Below are 20,504 nucleotides of genomic sequence, written 5' to 3' on the forward strand. Positions count from 1 at the left end.
AAATCAATTAACTTAAAATAAATTATTAGTAATCAAATATCACAGGAGAAAATATAAATTTAACGACTATTACATTTTACAATTTACGTTATTCACCCGTCTCAAAAACCTTGAAACCAAAGTTTGGTTGAAATATTTTAATTAGCTTAAAAACCTTGAGGTTCGCCAAAATTACAAAACAATAAATCCATGATGAGTCCCAAAACCTAGGCTAATTGCATTTCACTCCCTCGTCAGCTCTAACAAGTCTCAGTTTGACGCTCTCTCTCTCTCTCGCCGTCTTCTTCCATGTCGATAACCGCCGCCATAACGCTTCCGCTTACGGCCTCCAGTCGCCGATCTCTGTCTTCTTCCTTAACCGCTCCGTTCAGATTTTCTTCTCCTTCGCCTTTATCTCTGCAACGACGCGCTCTCCAAATCCCTGCTTGTCCCCCCTTCCGGCGCCCTACTTTCTGCATTTCGGCTGCTTTGTCAATGAGCTCTGAAGCTACCGAGAAAGCTTCTCCAGCTTCATTTCTCGATCACAAGGAAAGTGGATATCTCCACTTCGTCAAGTACCATGGCCTAGGCAACGACTTCATATTGGTAATATATAGACGCATTATGTATGTATGTATTTGTGCACACGTATACATACGGTCATAGGAATTTCTGTCAATCTGTGTGCTAACTTCTTCTATCAATTTTCTTTTATTTTAGAATGTTTAGAGGATTTAAATCGTAGATAGGATAATGCTGAATTTTTATGTTAGTGGATATTACAAATAAAATTTTGAGTTATTTCTGGAAATAGTGGCCTCAAAATGCATACAATTATGTTAACTAGCTACTTAATTATTGGTGAAAATTTTTTAATTCGGTCATCCACCAATGGAAAAAGGACTTGATATGTGAGCTTCATATGTACCATTCCTAAAGCATGCCATTTCACGGTTAGCAAGGTGGAAAATAATTACTGATTATTATCACAGATTTGTTTAAAGCTCAGTGATTATTTGTTCCTTTTGTTTTCAGGTTGACAATAGAGATTCAACAGAACCTAAAATCACACCTGAGCAGGCAGTGAAATTGTGTGATAGAAATTTTGGCATCGGTGCTGATGGAGTGATTTTTGCAATGCCTGGTACCAATGGCACTGATTATACCATGAGGATCTTCAATTCTGATGGTAGTGAGCCTGAGGTGATTTTTTCATCCTTAAATGAGGATATTTATTTCTAGGTAGCAGTTCACCACCTTAGAAGTTGAGTTACTTGCAAATGTTTAATTGTGCATGCAAAATATCACAATGGTTTAATATTCTTTTTCAAGGTGCAAAACTAGAACTATCTTTTTGAACTGCTTACACATTTATAATCTGTGACAGAGAGGTCCTTTTATATGCAGATGTGTGGCAATGGAATTCGATGCTTTGCCAAATTTATAGGCGAGCTTGAGAATTTACATGGCAAGCAAAGGTCTGCTTTCATATTATGCTTCTTTTTATGCTATCCTTCATTTTACACTTCTAAGGACATTGTTGGATACTACTTGGCTTTAGTTCTTTGAAGTAATAATTACTTTCAAATCTTGGATATTGTAAAAGACTTGCCCAAATACAAATAAAAAGTAATACTCTGTGATTCTTTCATCACTGTACATGAATTATGGTGTTTAACTAAAACAAACAGATAACATTTCCCTATTATTCACAATTGGGTGAATTTTGATTCCTGTAGTTTCACCATACATACTGGGGCTGGCTTAATTGTTCCTGAGATACAAGAAAATGGACAGGTGATATCTCTCTCCAAAGACATACACTCTCTATTGAATGTCTTGACATATAGTGTTCCATGGGCTCTATATTTGGCATGGAAGTTGTCCTTTTTTTTAATTGAAAAGTTGTGCATCAAAATGATATTTGCTATCTTTCTTCCTTCAAAATTAGATATTAATTCATTTCAAATTCCAGGTTAAGGTTGATATGGGCGAACCAGTTCTGAAGGCATCAGATGTTCCCACAAAATTACCTGCAAATAGAGATCAATCTGTTGTCAAAGGAGGACTGGATGTAGATGGAACCACTTGGAATGTAACATGTGTTAGCATGGGAAATCCTCATTGTGTCACGTTTGGTACAGGAAGCAAGGTATACTTCTTGCATCGATGCTTGTGTTTTCTGAGAGGAGTGCTATCTGGCCCTAATTTTGAAACTATTATTTTAATACTTCTTCTAAGTAGATTATATCATATAAGTTGCTGTTTGTACCTCAACCTTGTGACAAGTAGTCTCTTATAGGACATGAGCTTTATTTTCTAATAACAGAGGAGATATTAATTAGAGATTATTTGGTTTTCCAATTAAAATGGCTTGAATTAATTAAGTACTGTTTCTCTTTTTGAGAAAATCAAGCTTGCTTATTTTATGCCCTGTACTGGTGTATTTACTCCTGCATATAAAATGGGCTATCATACATCTATCCGCTTATTGTAATTGATGTGTATGGAATTAGCTAACATTGTCCTATTATTCTGCCTGCTACAACAGGATTTGCTAGTGGATGAGATAAACTTAGCGGAAATTGGTCCGAAGTTTGAAAATCACATTATGTTCCCTGCACGAACTAACACTGGTAAGTTTAGCCCTAAGTGCAACACTTTAATCTGTTGTGTACTTGTATCTTAGGGATGTTCTAGTTAGTCCCAACTTGTTCTTATAACATCAGAGTGTGATGAGTAACAAGTTCATAGCTAGATCCCACTGTCTCACTGTAGAAATTGGTAGCATGTGTCTTACTCTAAATTGTAGCTAATTGACAACTTTGTATTGGGAATGAATTTTGTTGATCACTGCAACATATTGTTGGATCTGCAGAATTCGTGCAAGTGTTGTCTTCTTCACACCTTAAAATGCGTGTTTGGGAGCGTGGTGCAGGTAGGGTTACCTAAACTATGTTTATTTTGGTCAATCGAAACACTTGATGATTTTGCAAGAGATGTTCCCTTTACACATCTATTGTTTATCTAACATTTGTGGTGAATGCAGGCGCAACACTGGCCTGTGGGACAGGAGCTTGTGCAGTAGTTGTTGCTGCAGTGCTCGAGGGTCGTGCTGGGAGGGTAAGTTCTAGAGTAGTCGAGTATTTCCACGTACAGAATAAAGAAAACAAAATCAGGTTTTCATGTGCTATATCTAATATCTTACTTGGAGTAGAAAAGTGTTTGCATTCTTAACGCAATAAAGTATGAGACAAACACGACTGTAATGAGAGAAGAAAAGAAGGGAAACTTTGTCAGTCATACTGTTATGGATGTATTGGTAGCTCAGTTTTCTCATCATTGACAAATCTTCCTTGAAACAGAGCTGCACCGTTGATTTACCCGGTGGGCCGCTTGAGATCGAGTGGAACAAGGATGACAACCATGTATATATGACTGGCCCTGCAGAAGTGGTCTTTTATGGATCTGTTCCTCTTTAAAGCCCTTAGGTATATTATTCTCCATTGTTACCTTCCTAAATGATTAAACTTCTAAATTAAGCTTTCAACATCTTCGTACCCAATTTTCTTAATCCAGTTCCTTGATGAAATGCTCAAACACTGTTGATTAAAGAGAAACTCTCAAGTCTAGAATGAACAAACTCTTTCCTTCCACATCCGGATTGGGGCACTATTATCATCATCTTTAGCTTTCTGTTAATACTGATCTTGTACTACACAAATATTTTCGCCAGTTAACTCTATCCTGCCACATGGATCACCTATTCATAAAGTGAAGAAATTTACTCGTTGGCGTCACATGAAAATTCCATTCTTATTTGAAAGCCAAATAATAACAATGTTAATTATTACAAAGTTAATAATAAAAATATTTGATTATTTTACTTAATTGCAAATAATAGAAAATTTTTTCTGACTACACAACCTGAATGAATGAATGTAGGTAAGTTTTCTGATGTTAAATAAAAGAAAAATAAAGACTCAAAATTTTCACACTAGAGGTGGCCTCATATATATATATATATATATATATATATATATATATATATATATATACACCAAATCAATTTTTATATCATGGACTAGGGTAGAGGTCTACTTTCATTGTTGATTATAGTCTACAGTAATATGTTTAATAGTTAACATATATTTAAACATAATTGTAAGATAATCTGTTAACTGCAAACACATAATATGTTAACTGCATATACAATCTAAATATCGTTTTTGGATTAAGATTTATAATGCAAGATAAATCTTAATCCATGGTATAACTTGCCATACCAAATAGTTCCAAATCAGTTGAACATTAAAAGAGTCAGAACTCAGAAGGGAACCAATGAAACAGCGTACATTATTATTATGAAGTTAGGTCTAAGACATGCTATATAACAAACACTAGTTCACCGCAATATAGAAGTTAAGCTTATGAGCAAAGAATAACAAGTTCAAAGCATTAGTAGACTGCACATAAATGTACAATAAGTTACAGCGTTAAAAGTTAAGTGGGATTCCCACGGCTCCCTGCCTGCGCTCAATTTACAATTTTTCTCCAATAAAAGTATGCACCAAAAGATTGCAACTTTTACCAGAGAATCAAAGATTTTGTTTTTTCTCTGGACACATTAACTATGATGCATAAAATCACCTCACTCGCTGTTTTAAACAAATATTCAAAACTTTTAAGCAGCTTTTGAGCATTAAAGCAAAATCTCCGATAATGCATTTATAGTTACTGATAGTTTCACTTGCAAATGCCTCGAGCCTCAATCATCATCATCAGCCTACTTTTTAACAGATACTTGCTCACTTGTTTCCTCGCTTTTGTCCATAGCCTTTTTGGCAAGCTCGTAACCAGCGAAGTTCATTGCACCAAGGGGAGCAATCCAGAAGAACCTGGGCAAGGCACCCTTTAACAATCCCATGGGTCCTTCGTGACGAATTATAGAGAATGCTAACACCGTCAATGTGACAGGCCTGCCTTGGGGAGCAGTCATCATTCTGGTCTTAATTACATCAAACGGTGTTGTCACAACAGCAGATAGACCACCGGATAAAGCCCCAACAGCGATTGTTTCCCATGGTTCCAGCTCTCTCTCTAATAGCTGCTGGGCAACCTGATATTATCAGAGCATAAAAGAAGTCACCACATAATACAGAGTCATTCAACAATATTTCTTAACCAATAATATGTTCATAAATGAAAGAAGGCAAAATGTTCTCTAGCAAAGGTGCTATAGTGCTATATAGGGCGTAAGAATGTCCCACAGCATGCATTTGAAGTAAGAAGTGGTGTGCAATAAGGATGGTACTCCCAAAGGTGTCCACACAAAAAGATGAGCATTGGCCAAAGGCGTTCACACGAAAAGAATCAAAGATGGTGTAGAATGCACCAAAATTTCAACACATAGACTTGAAGGGGAAAAAAAGGCAATAAGGAGGATCTAAAGCACTTCAAAAGATATCCCATACAAAAGCAACGGTTGGAGGAACAGTTTACTGTTTACCCCAGGGCACCAAATTAGCAAAATATGCAAAATCTAAAAGGTGATCAACTTCTAGAGAAAACAAAACGAACCTTCTTTGATTTTGCATAAAGGGCCATGCCTGCAACATAAAATGGAACCTCACGGCAGAGAGTGGCACCGGTCCCACGAAAGAAGCCTTTAAGACCATCTTGCTGCCAAGTACCTAAAATTGCTTGCCCTACATTGTCAAACAGACCAGCCTGTAATCTCTGCTTTAACACTTCGCATGGTATACGCACTGCTGTCCCCAGGACAGTGCTGCAAAATGATGCTATTGATTGAACCTGAGCAGTGTGGACAAGAAGCAGCAGGGTTTTTAATACCTCAGATAATGAGAACTTAAAACCTCCAAAATGACAGAACTACTGTTATAATCATTATAATAATAATAATTATTATTATTATTATTATTATTATTATTGTTCACTATTTGGCAGGGAGGAAATCTTTGATTACTTAGATTCAATTCAACATTTCAATTACAGAAGTAACATCAAATAAATGACAATGCAAAACTATGAACATACCAATATATATATATATATATATATATATATATATATATATATAAGAAGAAACGGATCAAAAGAAAAAAAAATTCAAATTTCTTAAGGCTAGTGTGAAACTCATTTTTTGTAGCACTCTGCAACAATAAAAGCAAGTTCAACAGCAATGTAGAAAGTATTCAAGGGTAGAAACAAAACAGAAAAGCAAGCCAATAAAAAAGAAATGCCTTGTTATATCCCTCACCTGTAGTTCTGGAAGCGTGGGAGCAAAGTTTATCAAAACAAGTTTACTTGCTTCAAAAATTCCGGTCCGCAATCCATGGCTGCAATTAAAGGCAACATTAACTATACTATACATGCATGTATTATAAAAGCAGCTGTACATATAGTGTAGCACCCAAAAATACAAAAAAAATAAAAAATAAAAAATAAAAATAAAAATCATCATGGCTAACCTTGAAAATTGTCCAACAATTGCAGGAATAGACCCTCTATACAATCCCCGCACTCCAATTTCTGGGAGCTTTGCCATGATTTGGGGAAAACTAAGGCTAGATGCTTGTAAAGTTGTCTGATAACCAAGTTAAAAACAGGATCAGGAAGATGCATGGCTAATGGAACACATGCACTGTCGCTTATAACACAAATTATTGATTAATCTTGCTTATCATATTCTAATTTCATTAAATGTCATGAAACCTATGTCCAGGGAAAGTCATCCACCACAGATTGATCCAGACTTGAATAGAGTTCATTGTATATGGACTTTAGAAAAATTATTCTTTCCACATCACAAAACTATTGGATAATGGAGATATATGTGAATTATGAGTACAGAAAAGTCAAAGAGCTTAAGTATTTCTTAAACCAAACTTAGCATTATGATATCCAAAAAAAAAAAAAAAAAGGCTTCTTGACCTGAACGCTTAAGTTTAGGTCCTAGCCAACATAAAATCATGTCTAATTCAAAGAATACATAACTGTTTTAGTGATAAGCTTAAATAAGAGAAGTATATTTGCAGACTACAATGGAATATAGTTATGGGTTTTGACAGCTAGAATATATTAATTGTGTATTGGAAAAGTAAGCAGATGCATCAAAAGAGGAAAAAATTGTTTGGAATTGATAAAGGAAACAAGAAAAAAGAGTAAGAGATAACTGGAAAGGCATTCACAAGGCCTCAAACCCAAAAGGATGCATTGTAAAATTCTTCAAGTTGGGGCATAGAAATAGAGAGATGCCCTCTTTATCACTAAAGATTGTACATTTTCCCATAAAATTATACAGGGTAGTTATGCTGTGAGTGCCAAGCCCACATATGAACAATTTCGAGAAAATTCAAGTCCTGATTTCTTGAGGAAAGTGTACCTTGATTGTATCAATAGGGTGCATCAATGATGTAGACAATGCACAAGCAAGGCCTCCTGCCAAAGCAGATTTTAGAACACTTCCAGCTGGAATCTCAACAGGTGGTGCAACAGCAACTACAGTTGCCGCCTCAAACCAGATACTCCTACAGTGTTTTATTTTTAATAAGTAAAAGTAACGGTCTAAGAAGCTTTATAAGAAGAAATAAAACACATTTCACTTTCAGTTCTACATCATATTAAATGAGCACCAGCCAGTTGAAACTTAAAATTGCCAATTATATATCAACCATGACAATGCAACCAAATTCCACAAGTTCCAGTTTCCATGTGCAAACAGTTGGTTGCATTTCATTCCTTTCAGGTCAAAGGAATATTACTACAAATCCATATAGTCATGTGCGCTCCACTTTAGAAATACAAAATTGAATAATAAAACAACACAAAACAAAACACTGCTTTGTAGCAGAGACTTTGCAAAGTTGGCAAAACAATATATACTCAAAAACAACTTTGAAATCAAAGAACATCCAACCAAAAATAAACACAGAAAAAGCTACAATTATGTTCCACCAAAACTTCGTTTTTTTTTTTTTTTAAATTAATGTCTTCTTTCTTCTGATTGGCTATTTTCTACCCTACCATTTTGATGAATCACTTTTCATAATTGAAAGCTTCTGTGTTTAATATGATAAGAATACTGCAAAAGAGATAGTTGAAGAAGCTGCAAAATTAAGAAAGTAGATGCTGCAATAGAGAGATGCCATAAAGAAAAATAATACATGTGAATGCAAGGGGAGAGAATGTTGCAAACTAGAAGCCCCATCTTTATAAATGCATCATGTCTAACAATCAAATAGCTTATAAATTATAATACTAGAGTACTGGCATTTTGAGGGAAAAAAAACCTTGTTTCTGAAAATTCATATATGAGACAAATGGAACTAGAATTTTACCGAGGATCTTCTTGTAATCTGTCTGAGGGCAGTAAAAGCATAAAATTCCGGAAATGCCCATAAGAGATGGATTCCTCGGTATCTGCATTTAGAAAGCGCATCATCGCAACAGCATTGTCTTCATTTGCTGGAAGCCCTGCATTTTTCAATGATGCTAAGATCTCACTTTTCTGCAGAGTCCCGGACTTGCTCAAGCAAAGACTAGTATAAGCCCGTAGAATAGTTGGTTCCTTCTGTTCCATTAAAGATAAAAACTGTTTCCAACCAAAAGATTTTTTAAACAAGTGACTTCTTGTACGACGCATGAATTCATGAGCATATCGTTTTGGTAGCTTTCTCTTTCTCATAGCAACTTCAAGATCTTCCAAGGTGACTTGGCCATCCCCATCACCATCCAACTCCTCGAAGAACCTCCTTCCTACAGGATTGAAATACATTAATTCTGACTGACTTGATAAAAGTGTCAAGAAAGAGCAGACAAGTCAGATACATATATTCCTATTAAATTGAATGTACGTGCATATATGAAAAAAATAATAAAGCTAGTGACAGAGTTACATGTACATCTAGGAACAGTGGAACACTAACAACCACCAAGCGAAATTTGATACGGAGTATTTGTTAGGAACTAATAAGATTAGACTCCCCTTCATGTAGTTCATAACCAAATTTAGGCAGGTAAGTTTTCTGAAATCTAAAGCATATCTAACTGTCTAGAATTTTCCTTTCATCAGATGGGGGAGGACTGTATTGGGCATGCTACTACAAGAATGAGAATATTAATCTACAGAGTTAATACCAGACCATATTTGAACTTTAATGACAAAAAGTTGCATTTTCACTTTCCTTCCATAGTTGTCTAACTACAAAGCAGAAGCTAAAGTATGTTCTGAAAGTAAATCCATCCCGTGAGGATAATCTGAGGTTAATACCAGACCTTACTTGAATGGTAGTAGCAAAAAGTTTCATTTTCACTTTGCTTCCATGGTAGCACTTACTACCAAGCAGCAACTAATGTTATGTTCCGAAAGTAAACCCATCTATAGACTATAGTACACAATTTCAGTGCAGTTTTCTTATACAATTTGCAGTAAAACAATAGTCCTAGAGAAGATAAATTAACAAGGAATTAAAAGGAAGAAATAAGACTTAAACTTCATTAATTTGTACTATATTTCAACATGGAGAATTAATTTGAATTTTAACCCATAACAGAAAAATAAATGATGGAAAACATAATAGTATCTCCTATTCCTAGTAAGCAGTTACTCCGTATAATAAAGAGTGGAAGAGTAAGAGTTCCAACATCTATTATTGACTAACATAGATATCAGATTCAATACTTGTTACTCCATAATACATACTTGTAAGCCTTAGAAAGCCCAATGACTAAAACTCACAAAATGCTACATACACATGCTATGAAGCCCAACATCCACCATACACCATATGTATTTGGTGACTGATCAATAAATAAAGTGTATCATGTAAACACAATGGCTAATAAAGCAAGCAATCATACTTAACATTTTAGTTAAACCTAGGCAAATGGACAAAGCATGTCACTTGCATTGAACAAATACAGAATAAAGGCATACCTTCAGCTTCCGTGTATCTGAAAAAGTCCTGGACAGAAAATAGTTTCTTCTTATCGGGATGATCTTGTGAAGGTCGACCTAGCTGAGGTAAGAGCTCAACTAGTTCTGTCAATGAAACAGATGACAAAGTTGACCTCAACCTTTCAACATTTGACAAGGGAATGCTGAGCAACCCATTGGCCAATTTTTGCGGTGAACTGCCTGCACTTTCTATGCGAGGACCATCACCATTGACTGCATCATCTCTCTCATCACTCACCGGAGAAGAGATTCCAACAATACTTGGCGGCATACCTCCCACTCTTGCAAAATTCAAGTTCCCCAAAAAGCCATTGAAATCAGCTCTTTTCCCCTCAAACACACTAATAAGCACCTTCAAATGATCAAACTGATTGGTGGGTGGAGGAACTGGCTCTAAGTCAGCAAGCTTGGATTCCTTCTCATGAAAATGTGAGTCAAGCTTTTGAAGATTCTGAGCTAGCTGATCAAACATAAACCCTACAAATCCCTCAAGTGATACATTATTCCCTTCTTCATGATTCAACCTTTCACAACAAGATACTCGGCCATTTGATTCCTTTTTCTTAAATTCACCTAAAACCCTTGGCTTCATAGCAGTCTCATTGGGAACAGCATCCCCATTACTCGTCTTGTGAACCCACTTTGTCCCAACCTTAAATGTGCCAGGAAGAGCCTGAGCAAAATTATTCATCATGAGTGACCAAGCCAGAGCAAAATGTAAACAGTCAAAACAATTCCCATTGCTCTTCCCAACATCTCCTCCCCCATATTTCTCTTTCAACCCTTTCCTAGCCCCAATCTCATCTCTATCGCTCTGCCAACTGCTCCCGAAAAACCCTACAAACTTCTTACTCGGTACCTTCACAGCGAAACTCGTCTTTTCCACATCAGTAACCACACTCTTTCTATTCACATTTAGCTCTGAGCTTTTGCTGTCATCACTAGAATCAACCACCACAACCTGAGAACCAGGCCAGTAGTGCTCTAAATCCTTCGCCACTTTCTTTATACTGGACTCTATCGGGGATAACACACCCCTGACCACTTCCATTGAATTCCGAAACGAATCCGCAGCGTCTCCATTTCCAGATACCATCAACATCACTCCAAGTCTCACCTCAACAAGACAACAATCCTCTCCCTCTCCCTCTCTCTCTCTCTCTCACTAAAATATATATAAATCCTGCCAATACAAAAACACACTCGGAAGCTCAACAGTCAATCCTCATTGAACACCAAAACCATCCGAATCAGATCCACACAACCCCAACTTATCCGTATCATTCACATGAAACAGCAGTAAATCCATTCAATCCGTTCTTCTACGAACACATCAACGCGCCTCTACATACTAAGCCGCGCGTGTCCACCTATATTACACACACGGAGAATCGAATTGAAACGCATAGTACCAAATTCGAGAAAGATAAACTTGCCTGCCTTCCTTCTTCCTTCGTCTACCTCAACAACTTAGAGTCACAAAAATTCTGCAAATCTGCGAACAAAATCTGAGGTCTCCGTAAGATATAGTGACTGTGAAGGGGGAAGCTAGGCGAAGAAGAGGAAGATGGAGAGGTGGCTCATCTATATCTATTAATTTTCTTTGTTTTTTATATTTATTATTTATTATTGTGTGAAAATCTTCATTAGTTTCTTCTCCCAAAAGATCGAATCCCCAACTCTAATGACTCCTCTCTGACTCAACATAATATTTGAGATTATGTAAATTATGTGACTTAATGACTCAGCAGATATAAACAAAAGAACTGTTCATTTTTAACATAATCTATGCACTATCATGCCAAAGTAAAATCGTCATTAACTATTTAAAAATGTGCATGATAAATTCTATCTTATAATCTTAATTGATAAAAATCTATAAAGATAAATTAAAATTGTCTATAATTAACAAGTTTAAAATAAAAAAAAAAAAAACTAATAAATAACTTTTATTACAAGTTAAATTTTAAATTTTGTGATTATTAAACCAATAATTCAAACTTATTTTTTTGTCACATAAATATTATTATTTTGTTTGGATCTGAAAAATTGGAATATATGGACAAAAAAAAAAAAAAAATTAAAAATTCAGTCGATTCTGGTATTTGTTAACTGGAATGGCGTAATTAGCCTTGGTTTTTTCCCTGCATGTAGGGGTAATTACGACTTTTAACTGAACAGTTGAAGTGGCTGAAGTTTTCTTGAAGGGGTGGAAGGTCTCCCTTAATTAATATAACGAAATTCCCTTTTTTAATTTTCTTTTTTTTTTTTTGGAATTTAGATAATGACTTACAAGTTACAATGTGGATAAAATGCTGACGTAGATACCAGGTAGGGGGTTACCACATAGGCTCCACGTGTTCAGTTTTAGCTCAAAGTATTAATTACTCACCCTTTGTCAAGCTTACTCACCTCATTTTTAATTATTTTTTATGATTTTTTTAAAATATAAATTTGTATAAATGTTTAGTTAATTAGCTTTTTTACTCCAAATTTGTTTTAGCTCATTTTAATTATTTTTTATGATTTCCTTACAGCGTCAATTTTAATTTATTTGACTACTATTAGTTGTTTTAGTTAGTTTAAAAATTAATATAAATGTTTAGTAATTAGCTTTTTGTACTCTAAAATACTAAAATTCAAAAAGTTATTCAAAGTAACTTTTTCAATTAGCTTTTTGAGAAAAGAAATTATACCAAACGGCTATTATCTAACAACTAATTTACCAACCACCTTTCTACAATCAGTTAATATTATCAATACTTATATCTTCTAATTAACTCAATTAGCTAACAGCCATTTACCAAATATGGCCATAATAACTAACTCCAATGACCCTTACATCCCGACCTGACGATATGTCTGATTACATCTAATATTATTAATGAGCTGTTATTATTTTTGATCCCTCAATTATTAATTGTATTATAATTAATGCATAAGTATGTTTTTGTTATTACATTTGGTCATATTAGTCAAACCTCAACAATCATTTGTTGAGAAATGTATTTTTTAAATTGAGATTGTTACAAGAACACATTTTAGTAATAGTATTGTGTGTTTATATTTGGATAAATTATTTTTTTCCTTGTAGCAACTCTAAAGGAGAGACAATTGCATTTTTTTGTGAGTAGCTATCAAAGATTTGGTCAACATATGTAAATGTAGCAACACAAGTATATTCGTGCATTAAATGTGATAAAATTAATAGTTGATAACCATTGATAGATTAAAAATGACAATATTTTTATTATTAACACTAGCACTAAGCATTCAACACTATCCAGTGTGCTGGGTACAATTTCACATTATAAAATTCTCTATTTTTATATTATCTAATTTAATAGTATATATGACATTTATACATCTAAAAATAATAATGTGTATTAAAATTTTATTAAACACAAAAAAAAAATGAAGAAAAAAATATTAGCCTAATAAATAAATAATAAATAAGTATTTAAATAATAATAATAATAATAATAATAATAATAATAATAATAATAATAATAATAATAATAATAATAATAATAATAAGAGAAATATCAGAAGTAGCACATGACTATATGAGGTAGGTGGATCATTTCAAAACCTGCACCTGTTCTCTCATAGTCACATACAGCTACTCTATACATATCCAAACTTAATTTGTAGGAATAAGAATCAAATAAGTCATCAAATTATGCATCAAATTGAAATTAGGATATCCATTTAAAAAAAAAAAAGTTATAATTAAGTTAATGAACAACACAAATTCAAGCAATTGAACATAAAGTGACATGTTGATTGATAATTAAATGACATGACGGTTACCAAATTAAATTATATTTGTACTTTAGGGTCAGTTTGAAAACTCGAAAAATGACTTATGAAAAATGTTTTTTCAAGTTTTTAGTGTTTGGATGTAGTAGAAAAATTCAGTCAGCGAAAAACATTTCCGTTGACTGGGAAAAATGTAGGCATTTTTGCGGAAAATGACTTGTGCCAAATTTTGACGTAAGTCATTTTCCGCCACACACTCAAAACACGGTTGCCTTCGCTGCCGTCATTATCTTCGATTCCTCAATTTCCATCCATTCTTATATTTTCCTAAATGCAACCAAACAATGTAACGAAAAATATTTTCCAAAAAGTTAATCATTTTCTAAAAAATATTTTTCAGAAATTATTTTATTGCTTTCCAAACGGATCATTAATTAACAGCAAGCTTTAGTACGTTATTCGTATGTAGGACAGTAGGAGTAGGTTTCATTGTGCATTTACAAATAGGACAGTAGGAGTTGGTTTTTATAATTTATTTTGTCAACAACTCATATTTCAGTTATGAAAAATGATTATACAATTGAACACAACTACTCTTTTGTGTGAGTATTTATTTATTTATTTTGTTTATCGCTCTATTTATTTATTTTGGATGAAGAAGGTAAAATGATTAGATAATTGTAAGATACACAATACCAAGTTACCAACACAAGCTATTATATCCCTTGTATATGCGTTGAGCTTAGCTTGTCCATGACCTAAGCTCCACGCTTCGGGATACCATGTTTCAATAATATGTATATATGTAAAATGTCAAGTTCTCTTTATTGTTAAACAAAGAATTGAAGCCATTTTTTTGAGAAATATAAATATAATACAAAATATAAATAATCATTCAAAATATTGAGAAATTATTTTATTATATGACTATGTACAATTTAGTCCATTTACTTAAACTTTGGTAAATTTAATATAATTCTTTACTTTTAGTTTTAAATTATTCACAAAGGAGAAAAGAAAACATTCAATACCAAATTGAAACCTAATTTAAATTTTAGAACCAAATACTAAGGACAAAGAAAACACCAAATTGAAACCTAAAATAATGTACTCAATAAAATGATGTATGAAATTGCAAAAAATTATTTACAAAAGACTAAATTGAAAAAGACCTTTTACGAAGTAAATATTAATTGAGAGGGATGCATCCAAGAGGGTGAAAATGACAAATAACTATATATGATAGATTAAATTGAAAATTACTTTAAACTACTTTTCAAAGGGAATTGAAGGGGATACTCCAAGAAAAGAACAAAAGATGAAATTAGGTGGACGAAATGTTGTCATGAAGGGGTACCTTGCAAATAAGACAATAAATATTTTGAATACAATGCAATATCTATTCATGTATCTGTTCATAATTATTTTCTCAACCAATTAAAGCACAAAAAGTCAATATCGCCTCCACTGAGGCTCAAACCCAAGCACAAATTAAAGAGTCAATATCGCGGGCTCAAACCCACAACCTCATCCCACATAGGAGCAACTTGGTGCCATCACAAGATCATATCCTTGGCTTCTTGTTCTTTTAATACATAGATTTCATCAAACTAAATTCTAACTTATAGTTTCTTGATTCAAGAGTCATTAGATGATGTAAATCTGAGTCCTTTCAGTCAATAATTCACCTTATTGTACTATGTGCACAAGCAAAAAATCCACACTTTACTCCATCCTATGAAGAGCAAGAGCCTAGCTAATCCACACTTTACTCCACCCTATGAAGCCCAACTCCATTACTCCAATGATGTTTGAGGTGGGGTTCGAACCTCATCCTGCTGCCTCCCGCCATGACTTGAGACTAAATGATCCTGGGGCATTTTGAATACTTTCTATATTTGATAAGTGTATATCAAAATTTTTCATATCCTACAACTATGAAAAGGAACTCTCTAAAAAGACGACACCACTCTGAAAAAGTCTATCCCTTCTACTGAAGATCAAGCCATTTGAGTCTAATTCAGAGGCCCCTCAATAAAGAACAATCCATATAACCTCTTCTTTGAAGAACAAGCCATATAATCTCTTCTTTGTCACTTGAATTCCAATGGTTGTGGAGTGTTAAAAATAAGATGATTATCCGATCCACTTGAGTTCCGAAAGTTGTGGAGTGTTCGTTGAAAAATAAGATGATTGTCCATGGATTTTGTACTCACGTATGAACACTCGTTGTAACCAATTTTAAATTTAATACATAAAAATTCTGAATTATGTTTTGTATTCACACATTGTTAATTATTTCCAGAAGGCTAAACTTATTATAGATAGACATAAGTACGTATTCGTTGGTCAAACCTAACAAAAACTTAAGTTTCAATTCAAACTAACACATATTGCGAATAACGTTGAGCCAAAAACTTTTGGTTTTCAGCTTTCCCAACTTTTCTACACACGTTATTAACTAAGGTATATATATTTTTTCATTTAAATTAGTCCATTTCTGCCCCTACTATTCCTAAGTTAGTTAGAGTTAGGTATGAAAATAATCTATCCTCCGTTCTTAACTTCCAAATTCTTGCAACCTTCCCGATTATACCTTTTTGTAGAACACGTTAGAACTCAGTCAATTTTACCTGATGACCGGGTTACAGTAGTTCAGTTAGATATAGGAATGACAGTATATTTGGTTCGTGGGGTAAATTTTTAGATATAAATTTTATCCTATATAAAGAATAAAATAGATTGAATATGTTAGATCTCACTGGAACTCTATTATATATATATATATATACCGCGCATACATCATTAGATATGCATAAATACATTACACAGTATTCGAAAATAATATATATATATATATATATATATATATATATATATATATATATATATATATATATATATGCACTTCACACAAATTCAGTTGATCGATCTCTATCCCCACTGCTGGTACAATGGGATGTTCATTATCATCATCATATCCATATTTGTGTAATTATTATCTCCTCCTTAACGTTTCTCTATGGTTTGGATTCATATTTGCTGAAACCAACAACTACTCGCTAGTTTTCACACGGTGTCCCAACCAGACAAGCTCCGCCGCATCGCCGCCATTGTTACCGTCGCCGCTCCTGTCGTCTCTCTTCCAGGAGCTCGTCGACAAGTCTTCGGAGACCAGCTTCTTCCACACCTACGTCGGCGACGACACAACCGCCATCTCCGGGAGGTTCCAGTGCCGGCGCGACATCAGCAACCGCGACTGCCACGCCTGCGTCAACCAGCTCCCCGGATTCTCCGCCGCTTTCTGCGGCCAGACCGTTCCCGCCAGGGTTCAGCTCTCGGGGTGCTACCTTCACTACGAAGCCGAGGAGCTGATGGGAGCCGATCAGACCAGCGCTCCGTTCCAGCTGCTGCACAGCGCGTGCAGCCAAAAGAGAGCCGACGAGCGGAGCCGGCAGTTGCGGTACCAGGTGTTGGCTGAGCTGGAGAGATGTGTGATGAACGGTGAGATTGAGAATAGGGAGGAATTGGAACGTGGATTTTGTAAGCTGAGGTATGAGTCGATGCACGGCGTGGCTCAGTGCGCCGGGAACTTGGGACACTGTGAGTGCGGCGAATGCGTGAACATGGCGGCTCAAATGGCTCTGGATGAATGTGGCTACTCGGCTTCTGGGGAAATATATATGGACCGGTGCTTTGTCAGCTACAAATATGATCATGGTAATTTTACTTAATATGTTTTTATTTTCTTTAAATTCAATTCCATATTGTCATTATAATTTTTAATTTTGAAAGATAATAATAGTGCATGGATTGATGTAATTGAAGATTATTTTTATTATAAAATAATTATGAAAAATTGTTGATGGATTGGATATGATAATGAAGGATCTGGAAGCTCGAACGGTAGGTTGGTGGCAATTGCAGTGGGAGGCATAGTTGCTAGTGTTATTGTGGGAGCAATATTGGCTTCACGGGGCAAGAAATATGACGGTAAGTCAAATTATTTGGTATTTTTTTCTTTATTATATTATCATGCATATTGAAATTGTGTACTATCATAGTATTAAACGTGTACGTTTATACTAGTATATATGTTATTATTACTCTTATTGTTGCCTTCAAATATAACAGGATAAAACTTATTTAAAATTTTTATGTACAATCCACTTTGACCTGAACCAAATTCATATTGGACCTCACATATATTTGTACTACAGAATAGTCACTTACAATGCTATTTTGTTAATTTTTTTCCAACATAAAAAACCCGGGCAATGTTAATTTACACGTACAAAATGCTGGATTTCGTCGCATAAATAGTTGCAAAATTGATTGTTTTGATTTGGTGCATGCAGATTGGTGATGGATTTCTTTTCTTCGATCAATTCGTTTGGACTTGCAGGCCAAGGCTGTCTCAAGATCGTTAATCATCTAGATAAAGAAAAAACAAAAAGTTGGTACTATTAGAGTGTTAGGATAATGAATTTTAGTTTGTAGCTAGCTATCAAATATCATTGTTTTGTTATATATTAAATTGTTTATTGGTTGCTAAAGACATTGTGATCGAGCAGCATAGCTATTAAGACTTTAAAAAATATGTATTAACAGATACGGAGTATTACATTATAATAGAGTCAATAGCATTCAAAAATTATGTGATTGAGTTTAACGAACATTCTATTATTTAATCATTATTGTATTATAATTAAAGTTGATGCGATTTATTGACGATTTTGCCATATATTTGTATGTTTTGTCCCTTTCCATCTTATTTTTATTAAGAATAAGTGTCAAGAGAATACTCTTTATTAATTGGTTGCCACTCTTATAAAAAAAAATATCAATTAATTTCATGTGTAATTAATTATCATTTATGCATATATAATACTGAAATTGTTTTCGATATATTCTGCATGCAAAATATTATTTCAATGTATTTCCGGATTTCCCAATTCCCACCATGATAAATAAGAAAAACTCTTTTCAAAAAAAAAAAAAAAAAAAAAAAAGTCTCTTAAATATAGACCGTTAGTGAAGTAGCGGTTGAAAATTTTAAGGCGTAACTAACCTTTGTGAAAGCAGCGCAATATCTTCCCCTTCCCCGGCCCTGCAGCAGCTTCATGGTGCCATTGGTTTAGCCGGAACGGTAGATCATCTCCGCCGCGGACTGGACGGTGAAAGAATGGATCACTACAACGACGCCACCGCGGCGAACTCCGTAATCACTGTTTCCGACGTCTCATGCCTCTCCCGCCCTCCGGTCGGCTACCACATCTTAGAGATCACCCTCATCTCCGCCCAGGATCTGCCTCCCGTCTCAAAGTCCCTCCGCACCTACGCCCTCGTCTGGACCAATCCGAATCGGAAACGGACAACCTGCATCGATCAGAACGGCAACGCGAATCCTACCTGGAACGACAAGTTTTCCTTCAAGGTTGACGATGAGTTCCTCGCCTCCGAGAAATCTACCGTCACCGTCGAGATCTACACGGTTTCGTGGTTCCGCGACGTTCTCGTCGGAACCGTTTCGGTGAATGTTAGCAATCTCATCTCGCCGTCGGAGAAGGGAACGAGAGAGGTGGCCCTCCAGATTCGCCGTCCTTCGGGTTCTCCTCAGGGACTGCTCAATATGTCCGCCACGCTGCAGGAGAACACCGGTACCTCGCGAAGCATGCCGCTAAGCGATCTGATGTCCACGGCGTCGGGTTACAAGAAGGATCTAGAACTTGAAAAGAGGAATATTCTAGAATATCACAACTCAGAAGACGAAGAGCGAGAACGGCTTCACGCAAAAATCCTGCAATGGCGGCGATCCATGACCCCAGACATGATGTCTGATGTCAACGGCGAAGAGTTTCCCGGGAAGCCTGGCTCCATCTGCAACGGCTCAATGGTGAACGGCGGATCGATGGTGAATGGCGGATCGATGGTGAACTACGGCTCGGAAGTTTGCTCCGACGTGGGACCGTCGGCCTCCGTTGTGGCGGCGGAGATAGCTCAGAGTTGGCAGGCGTCAGCGGCGCCGAGGAAGGAGATAATGGAAAGGGGAGTCGGGGATAGCATGGTACTGCCGGCGAATTTGACGCCGGAAGAGGCGAAGAGGCGGCGTGAGGCGGCGGAGGACGATGAAAATGAGGAGGAGATGGAGATGATTCCGAAGAACGCCGGGCGGCGGAAACCAGACAATGGCATGTATTCGTGCTTCGTCTATGGATTTCAGTTCACCATTGTCTGCGGAGCTAATAATAATCCCCCCAAAACCAAAAAGAAGAAGTCAGACAAAAGTTCTGATTAATTTTTCTTTGTTTTTGTTGCTTTTGGCATTTGAAACAACAGAGACCCCCTCAGTTGTTTTTTTTTTTCTTAATACTTATTTTGTACTCAAAGTTTCAAACGAAGAAATTTTGAGACAGAAAAAAAATTGGAGAAGAGAATTATTAATAAAAATATCTTACCTTCATACTCAATTTGAATTTAACGACATTCATTGAGAAATTGTAATGCTTACAGACTTTAGCTACAAAAGATCACAACAAAATAAGCAAACTGAAGGTTGAACATAAACTGTTCATATGCTCATAGTTAACTAACTTTAAAAAAAAAAAAAAAAAAAAAAAAAAAAAAACCAATAAATTACTCTCACCTAAGCATCAAATTTAGAATCTGAAGATTACCAAATCAACTCAATAAGAGTTGGTTGCTTATCTTCCATGTAGGAAAATGATAGCTGCACTCAAAGGCTATATTAGTTTGGAATAGTAATGTCTTGATATGAAGAGTG

The 20,504-nt window shown here is 35.3% G+C and overlaps 4 protein-coding genes across 5 annotated transcripts; 3 read left to right on the forward strand and 1 right to left on the reverse strand.

Annotated features, from left to right (window-relative positions):
* The first annotated feature begins 198 nt into the window (after positions 1–198).
* Positions 199–3,779, forward strand: LOC109190837 (diaminopimelate epimerase, chloroplastic). 2 transcript variants are annotated; one of them, XM_019341466.1, is made up of 10 exons: positions 199–585; positions 1,015–1,182; positions 1,387–1,457; positions 1,719–1,776; positions 1,955–2,131; positions 2,531–2,615; positions 2,858–2,917; positions 3,029–3,102; positions 3,345–3,470; positions 3,559–3,779. In XM_019341466.1, exons 1-9 carry the CDS (start codon positions 289–291, stop codon positions 3,459–3,461), a joined length of 1,107 nt encoding a protein of 368 aa, XP_019197011.1. In that variant the 5' UTR covers positions 199–288; the 3' UTR covers positions 3,462–3,470; positions 3,559–3,779. The 2 variants fall into 2 exon arrangements, with proteins under 2 accessions (XP_019197011.1, XP_019197012.1); XM_019341467.1 differs by having other exon boundaries at positions 3,345–3,459; positions 3,557–3,779.
* A 622-nt stretch (positions 3,780–4,401) lies between these two features.
* LOC109190695 (mitochondrial substrate carrier family protein C) lies at positions 4,402–11,542 on the reverse strand. Its single transcript, XM_019341260.1, has 7 exons — positions 9,938–11,542; positions 8,340–8,757; positions 7,385–7,529; positions 6,471–6,586; positions 6,260–6,338; positions 5,560–5,793; positions 4,402–5,098 (listed from the first exon to the last, which is right to left on the reverse strand). Exons 1-7 carry the CDS (start codon positions 11,058–11,060, stop codon positions 4,766–4,768), a joined length of 2,448 nt encoding a protein of 815 aa, XP_019196805.1. The 5' UTR covers positions 11,061–11,542; the 3' UTR covers positions 4,402–4,765.
* A 5,114-nt stretch (positions 11,543–16,656) lies between these two features.
* On the forward strand, positions 16,657–18,270 carry LOC109190558 (cysteine-rich repeat secretory protein 3-like). Its single transcript, XM_019341061.1, has 3 exons — positions 16,657–17,440; positions 17,609–17,713; positions 18,079–18,270. Exons 1-3 carry the CDS (start codon positions 16,675–16,677, stop codon positions 18,084–18,086), a joined length of 879 nt encoding a protein of 292 aa, XP_019196606.1. The 5' UTR covers positions 16,657–16,674; the 3' UTR covers positions 18,087–18,270.
* Positions 18,271–18,905: 635 nt separating this feature from the next.
* On the forward strand, positions 18,906–20,018 carry LOC109190365. Its single transcript, XM_019340830.1, has one exon. It carries the CDS (start codon positions 18,906–18,908, stop codon positions 20,016–20,018), a length of 1,113 nt encoding a protein of 370 aa, XP_019196375.1.
* The last annotated feature ends 486 nt before the right edge of the window (positions 20,019–20,504 follow it).

This window comes from Ipomoea nil, unplaced genomic scaffold (genome assembly GCF_001879475.1).
Source record: "Ipomoea nil cultivar Tokyo-kokei standard unplaced genomic scaffold, Asagao_1.1 scaffold1576, whole genome shotgun sequence".
Taxonomy (NCBI): domain Eukaryota; kingdom Viridiplantae; phylum Streptophyta; class Magnoliopsida; order Solanales; family Convolvulaceae; genus Ipomoea; species Ipomoea nil.

What these genes read in the sequence shown, in the direction of transcription:
- LOC109190837 (XM_019341466.1), top strand. Translation starts at nt 289, where the DNA reads ATGTCGATAACCGCCGCCATAACGCTTCCGCTTACGGCCTCCAGTCGC. An exon ending in CCCTGCACGAACTAACACTG is followed by an intron (nt 2,616 to 2,857) that starts GTAAGTTTAGCC and finishes TTGGATCTGCAG; the next exon opens with AATTCGTGCAAGTGTTGTCT. An exon ending in TCGAGGGTCGTGCTGGGAGG is followed by an intron (nt 3,103 to 3,344) that starts GTAAGTTCTAGA and finishes TCCTTGAAACAG; the next exon opens with AGCTGCACCGTTGATTTACC.
- LOC109190695 (XM_019341260.1), bottom strand. Translation starts at nt 11,060, where the DNA reads ATGTTGATGGTATCTGGAAATGGAGACGCTGCGGATTCGTTTCGGAAT. An exon ending in AGATTACAAGAAGATCCTCG is followed by an intron (nt 7,530 to 8,339) that starts GTAAAATTCTAG and finishes AAAACACTGTAG; the next exon opens with GAGTATCTGGTTTGAGGCGG. An exon ending in CCACGCTTCCAGAACTACAG is followed by an intron (nt 5,794 to 6,259) that starts GTGAGGGATATA and finishes CACACTGCTCAG; the next exon opens with GTTCAATCAATAGCATCATT.
- LOC109190558 (XM_019341061.1), top strand. Translation starts at nt 16,675, where the DNA reads ATGGGATGTTCATTATCATCATCATATCCATATTTGTGTAATTATTAT. An exon ending in CAGCTACAAATATGATCATG is followed by an intron (nt 17,441 to 17,608) that starts GTAATTTTACTT and finishes ATGATAATGAAG; the next exon opens with GATCTGGAAGCTCGAACGGT.
- LOC109190365 (XM_019340830.1), top strand. Translation starts at nt 18,906, where the DNA reads ATGGATCACTACAACGACGCCACCGCGGCGAACTCCGTAATCACTGTT.